This window comes from Nestor notabilis, unplaced genomic scaffold (genome assembly GCF_000696875.1).
Source record: "Nestor notabilis isolate BGI_N333 unplaced genomic scaffold, ASM69687v1 scaffold19222, whole genome shotgun sequence".
NCBI lineage: Eukaryota > Metazoa > Chordata > Aves > Psittaciformes > Psittacidae > Nestor > Nestor notabilis.
In genome coordinates, this window is record NW_009918093.1 from 1 (window position 1) to 6568 (window position 6568).

The window sequence follows — 6568 nt, forward strand, 5'->3', positions numbered from 1 at the left end:
AGGTGGTGGTTGATGTGCTGCCCTCGGCCCGGCTGAGCGAGGAGTGTGCTTGTTGCTGCCAGGCCCTGCTCGCTGCGTGTGTCCTCTGTGGGGTGCCCGGGGCAGCGGCTGAGGAGTGCCGGGGAACAGCATTTTGAGGGCAGAGCTGGCACAGGAGAGCTTGGGCTCCTCGCTTTGCTCGGCTTTAGGCAGCTTTCTACCTGCCCTAACCACCCCTGTGCGGAGGAAAGTGGAGCCCCATTGCCTTACTACATCCTTTGGATCAAAGGTTGGGCAGCGCTTCAGCTGGTGGAGATGGACTTTGCTTTGCAGTGTGGCTCCCGCAGGCAGGGCTCGGGGTGGAGCGAGTGTGGCAGTGCCCCGGTGTGCTGCCGTGTGGGCTCTGCCCTGGTGCTGTGCTCCCAGGCGCTGGAAGCAGCGACCTGCGCTGGGGTCCCCAGCCTAGCTGTGTCTCCAGCTTCGGTTGCCTTGGCTTGCTCAGGAGCAGCTTTCCAATGCACAGCCAGCCTTGCAGCTGGAAGAATTTATGATGGCAGTTGGAGGCACTCCCCCCTTCCTTCCCCACCCCTAGAGCTTGTAAAATTTGTGTAAACTTAAAGGAACTCTTCGGGAACAAAAACTCTTTGCACTGAACAGCTCCTCGTGTTGAAATTCAGAGCTGAATTTAGGCCAGAACCGCCCTTTTCCTGTAACTTAAACCCATCGTTTCCATGTGCTGGCACTGGCTGGTGATGCGGGCTGTGCATGCCAGCCCCTGGGAGGTCTGTGGCCGAGGTGATCCAGTGAGCTTCTCATTTCTACAGCATCCCAGTCTGCTTCTTGCAGCTCGGGGAAGGGGCTGGAGCAGAGCATGTGCTGGTGGACAGACAGTGATAACAGCATCGCTGCCAGGCACAGAACACGCCGTCCTTGCCATGCTCCTGGCTCTGGTGCCAAGCTGTTGTGACTTGGAAGAGGTTGCCCTCGTGTCTGATAGAGATAGAGCTGTTTATCTAGGGGTGAAACCTCTTGTAAGAGCTTCCAATCTGGTAAGCACGCTTTACTAATCCTCGAAAATCAGAGGATCCTGACAAGGCCTCTGTCGCAGGCTGTGGAGCAGAGCACATGAAGCTGGGGGCTGCTGGCTTTGGGCTCAGGCTCTTAGGGATGCACTGAAAAGGCACCTTCCCTCTTGGTTTTGTAGTCTTAAGCGCATGACGCCTACAGCTCTCTGAAGCTGTGACTGCCCCAAGTCAGGAGCATTCATACCAGCAGAGAAGCTGCTTGCAGGGTCAGAGGGCGGTAGGACCCATCTGCTTAACCCTATGGGTGACGTGGCCCCTCAGCAGGGCTGCTGGTGGATCTCTGCTTGCTCTGAGCTCTGCCCCTTTGCCTCTTTCAGCGGCTCACGCCACATCTTGTGCAAGGGAAAGCTGGCGCCGCACTGGCAGGAGGAAGTTGGATGGTTGCTCTTGAGTAATGTGTAACCAGCCTCTCCCAGCAGCTACGGAGCAGTGTGACTTCCAGAGCAGCGACCTTGTTTTTGGTTGGTAGTCAGGAAGCAGGAGAAGTGGGATTTGGGTCAGTCTGGTGTCACGGCATCCCCGTGACCCCACTGATTCATGTCGCCCTGCCTCTCCTTCCCCAGGCTGCACTGCCGTAACCTCGCTGCAGGTCCCATGCACCTCCCTGTGTCCCTTCCCTTGCTGTGGCTCTGACCCTTGAGCACCTCTGTGTGACAAGGACTGATAGTGCTGTTACTGAGCTGTGTCAGCTGCGGGCGCTGGCCTGGCCTGACCTCCTGTGTCAGAGCTGGCACAGGGATGGTCTACGTGGCAGGGCGCCCCGTGGAGATATGAACCCCCCCGGGGGTAGGAGCAAGCTGGGGGAAGGTCATGCTAACAGAGGTGTGTAGTTGAAGATGTGGGAGTATCTATTAGTGGAGATACTTTTGGAGAGCAGATGCTGGGAGCTGCTGCCAGGCCATGGTGAGACGCTGGCTGGGTGCTCACCTCCTGCCCTAGGAGAGAGCAGAGCAGAGCTGGTGCCTGGGAGTTCTTGTGTGAGCTCCTCTGCTTCCAGCCCCGGCAAATGGCTGTTCCCTGCCCAAAATAGCCCCTGTGTGCTGCCAGCTTGTGGCTGTGTCCTTTGGCCGAATTGGAGGGTCTCCAGCTCCCACCTGTCTGGATGTGCTCAGCAAGGGCATGGCTCGTGTCTCCTGCCAGCCCTTGGGTACCCAGGGAGAAAGTTGGGAGCTCTGTGGACAGACCTGTAGATCCACTGGGGGAGTGAACTGACAGGCAGAAGGTGTTTGCCTGGGGCACCTTGCCCTGTGCCAAGCTGCGTGGGGAGCATCCCCTTCGCTGCTGTCATCCTTGTGTTGTACAGGGAGGTGTTTCTTGCCTTCCCTCTCTTCCCTTCTTGGACCTCCATGGCATGGTGGCACCTCGTGTTTGTATCATTAAACAGCATCTTCCAGCGCTGTGAGGAGCAGAACTGGCAGAGCCTTCCTTGGGTGGCGGGTGTGCGGGTTAATGCCCATGTGCTGGGAGTGGCAGCTCTGAGGAGAGCTGCTGGAACAACGTGTGGGGCTCTGCAGATTGCAGGAGGAAAACACTGGTGGCATTAGAGCAAGCAACAGCCATGGCACAGGGGAAACAAACAGCACTGGTTGGCAGCAGGAGGAGTGGTCTGTGATCCAGTGTGGAAACCAGCATCCATCCCTCCCTCCTGGACTTTGGAGGGCTTCCAGCTTGTCCTGTGTGTAGGGCTCTTGCAGCTGCACTGGGCTGGACTTGCCTCTTCCAAAGAGCCTATAGTGAGCCTGGTTGTGAGCTGATGCTGTCCACACCTCCTTCAAGCTGACCAGCAACTCATCTGTACTGGCCTTAAAGTCACCAAGCTTCCCGTAAAATTCCCACACTGGGAGTGGACAGGGCTCAGCATGCACCTGGAGCACGTGGGGCTGTGCAGGACACACCTGGGTGGACCACAGGGCGATGGGACTGGAGGTTCTCTGTCACAGAGCTGCTCTTGTCTCCTTCCAGCCACCCTGTGTGTAGCAGACCCTGTCGCCCCCTGCCCTGCTGCTGACTGCTCTTCTCTTCTGCAGAATCATCAAAAATGTGGTCAAGACCTTCAAGTATTTCTTCGGCCTGAGGTTTGAGGTGAAGGGACTGGAGAACTTCGAGGTAGAGGGCCCTGCTATCATTGTGTCCAACCACCAGAGCATCCTCGACATGATGGGTGAGGAGCTGGTAGGAGGGAGCAGTTCTCTCGCTCACCATCAGAAATCCTATTCATGTCCCCTGGCCAAGCCTGGCCAGTGTGGGCTACTGAGCCCACTGGTGCGGCAGGACACCCGCTGTCCCTGCCAGTGCTGGTGCAGGAAGGGTCTCCCCTCACCCTGAGCAATCGCAACCAGTGCAGCACCCCAGGTACTGCTCAGCTTCGGGTGCTACTCGGCTCCCTCTTACACCCCTCCTGCTCTGTTGGTGGCAGTAGAAAGAAGCCAGCAGAGAAACAGGGCACTGGCCTGTCCCTCGTGCTCCCCTCCACACCTCAGGCCTCTCGTCCCATCTGAGTGCAGGCAGGGGGTGACTGCTGGGTCTCACCCTCTGCCATCACATTAGGGCTGATGGAGGTGCTGCCCGACAACTGTGTCCAGGTGGCCAAGAAGGAGCTGATGTACACGGGCTCCGTGGGGCTCATCATGTACCTCGGCGGCGTCATCTTCATCAACAGGAAGAGCACCACCAGTGCCAAGATGGTGATGACGGAGGTGGCCAAGACTATGGTGGCTGAAAACGTGAGTGTGACCATGGTGCTTGGAGGGGTGGTGTGTGCCTGGGGTGGCCTGGGGGTATGTGGCACTCCTGGTGCTGGCTCATCTGCAGCTCTTGGCAAGGCCGGCTGGTGGCTGGGCCGGCAGGAAGGAGTGCTTCAGCAAAGCCTTATCTCTCCATGTGCAGGTGAAGGTGTGGGTGTACCCAGAGGGCACGAGGAACTGCACCGGGGACTTCCTGCCCTTCAAGAAAGGAGCATTTCACCTCGCTATCCAGGCACAGGTAACGGTGCTGTGCCCCTGCCGGGGACCCTGCGGGCTTCCACAGTGCTGTTGCACACTGGTCATGCACTGGTGTGGTTGATTTGCTCTCCAGTGAGCTGTGTCACAGCTGAGCTCCTCAGCTAAACCACCGTTGGGTGTCATTAGCACTGCCCAGCAGGAGCTGGGAGCCTGTTCCATCTCCAGGAGTGATTCAGCCCCTGTGGACGGGTGGCTGCAGACAGTGGAGAAGCTGTTGTGAAGCAGAGGTGGGGACAGGCGCACTTGCCCCCTGGCTCTGCAGGCAGCTGCCTGGCAGTGTGGGGTGCAGTGTCCATGCCCCACTCCTGGGAGCACAGCATAGAGCTTCCTTCTGGTCGGGAGCCCAGTGGGTGCTGGAACCCCAAAGCTGTTGATGCACTTCCCAGTCCCACAGCTTGCAACAGTGTTGTGTTGATCCAGGATTGTTAATGCTGGTGGTTTAGAGCAACACTTGGGCTTGTTCTGTGTGGAAATAGCTGCTCCCTTCCAGACAGCCTGATGGTACTTCTTTGTTATGGCTTAAATGCCTTCTCTCTAACATGACAAGATCTGGGAGCAGGCAAAAAGCTCCTTGGCTGCTGGAGCTGTGGGTGCTCTGGAGGTGGTGCCTGCCTGGGTAGAGCTCTGGGGCAGTGTGCCAGGGTTGCTGGAGACCTGGTGGTGCTGCCTGGGCCACCCTGCTCAGCTTCCAGGGCTGGGGACTGGGTGCCAGGGGGGAGATGGAGGGTACGGGTGCTTTGTCTTCCCGTGCATGCTCTGCCTCACTTCTCAGGGCTGGGATGACTCCAGGCGTGAGGGGAAACAGCTTTCCCTGAGAGAGGTGTTACAGCGGGATCCTGGAGAAGGGAGTAGGTGCCAGATCTCTTGCTGGGTTTGATTGGCCAAGCCCAGGGTGTAGCCTGTGTTGTACCCTTCCTGCTGGGGTGAAGCAGGGGGATGCAACCAGGGCAGGGGGTGGCAGGCAGGGAGACAGTGGAAGGAGCACCCACCTCTGACACTCCCCCTGAGTCACAGGCTGTGGATTGTGTTATCAGAACTGCAGTGACTGGGCCCTCCTGGTGTGCCTCTGCCTGTGTGAACCTTCCCCGAGAGCAACTGGTGACCCTTTGCTCAAAAGCCGAAGGCACACGAGCTGCCTGCCCTGGATGTGCCTGCACAGCAGGGCAAGGCCTGTCAGAACAGGCACCCTCCAATGTCTGCAGGTCAGAAAATACCTGGGTTTGAAGCCTGCTTGGGACAAGGAGCCCCAGGAGCCAGTGCTGACCTGGGCTGAAGTGTAACTTGGTCCTAGCGCCCAAACGTCCTTGTGCCTTGGGCTGCTGGGTGTGCTTTGGATCCCGTTTGATTCCTGACTGTCCCAACCTTTGGAAGTGGGTCTTACTTGCGGGGTTGTGTATGCCCTTTGTGTCTGAGAGCTGGGCCAGGTCAGCTCTGCTGCATGGCCCCTGCTGCTCATCTCTGGCCTGCCTTGGGCTGCTGCAGTGCAAGTAACTCCTGGTTTTCCTTCTGTTCCCCAAGGTCCCAGTGATCCCCGTGGTGTATTCCTCCTTCACCAGCTTCTATAACCCAAAGAAGAAACTATTTACATCAGGTACCAGAGCCTGAGGGTCTTTACAGTCACTCGGGGACAGGGTTGAAGCCATACCCAGTGGAGACCTGAGGGTGTGGGAGGGAAGCAGAGCTGGGGTGAGCAGGAGGAGTCCCTGTGGGACATGTGTGGAGTCAGTTCAAAGCTCTTGGCACGAGACCCTGGGCTGGGTCAGCTCAGCAAACTAGACTGTATTTAATTAGACTGTAATTAAACACTGTGAGGGATGTTTTGATTCAGAATGGGGCACCACCTCTTCTTGTAACTGGCGTGTGGGTTCTCACAGGCTCTTCTCTTGTTCCCAGGCAAAATCAAGGTTGAGGTTCTGCCTCCAATAGAGACCAAAGGCCTGACATCAGATGATGTCTCTGACCTCACTGACAGATGTTTCCACACCATGAGGGAGACCTTCTTCATGCTGTCGGGCCGTCCAAGTCCAAGTGAGGCAAAGGACTCATCCTAGATGCTTCTCCAGTGGCATCACCGTGTGGTGGTGGCTGAAGGGACCTATCTGTTGCCAAATCCCGAAGGAACTTCTCTTCCTCTGCAGTGACTTGTCACTCTGGGGACACCGTGGACCAGCACACACGGGTGTCCAGCCAGCGCTGAGGTCCCCGTTGAGTGGGCTTTTCTTAAGGGTTCATTATCTCGCAATGAAACGTCTCCTTTCTCTGAATTTCTCAGGCATCAAACTTGCGCTACCAAAGGGCTCAGTGACCGGAGAGGTGAGTTCCCCAGCTCGTGTGGGGTGACGGGAAGAGCCTGGCTGGAGGCTGGGCTCTGCCTCCTGTGTTCCTGCAGGCTCAGCTGGTGCTGGCCTGGCTGTCTCACAGGGAAACCACCAGGAGCAGTTTGTATCTGCACGACCTTGATGCTGCTCAACCAAGGCTGAGGATCAGGTGCAAATGCAGACT

At 57.5% G+C, this 6568-nt stretch overlaps 1 protein-coding gene across 1 annotated transcript; it reads left to right on the plus strand.

Annotated features, from left to right (window-relative positions):
- Positions 1 to 3091: 3091 nt before the first annotated feature.
- Positions 3092 to 6325, plus strand: AGPAT2 (1-acylglycerol-3-phosphate O-acyltransferase 2; the record flags this gene model as incomplete). The annotated part of the gene is made up of 5 exons (XM_010009543.1): positions 3092 to 3225; positions 3612 to 3787; positions 3951 to 4046; positions 5585 to 5657; positions 5960 to 6325. Coding segments are annotated over 5 exons (637 nt in total), but the record flags the coding sequence as incomplete, so codon positions are not given.
- Between the last annotated feature and the right edge of the window lie 243 nt (positions 6326 to 6568).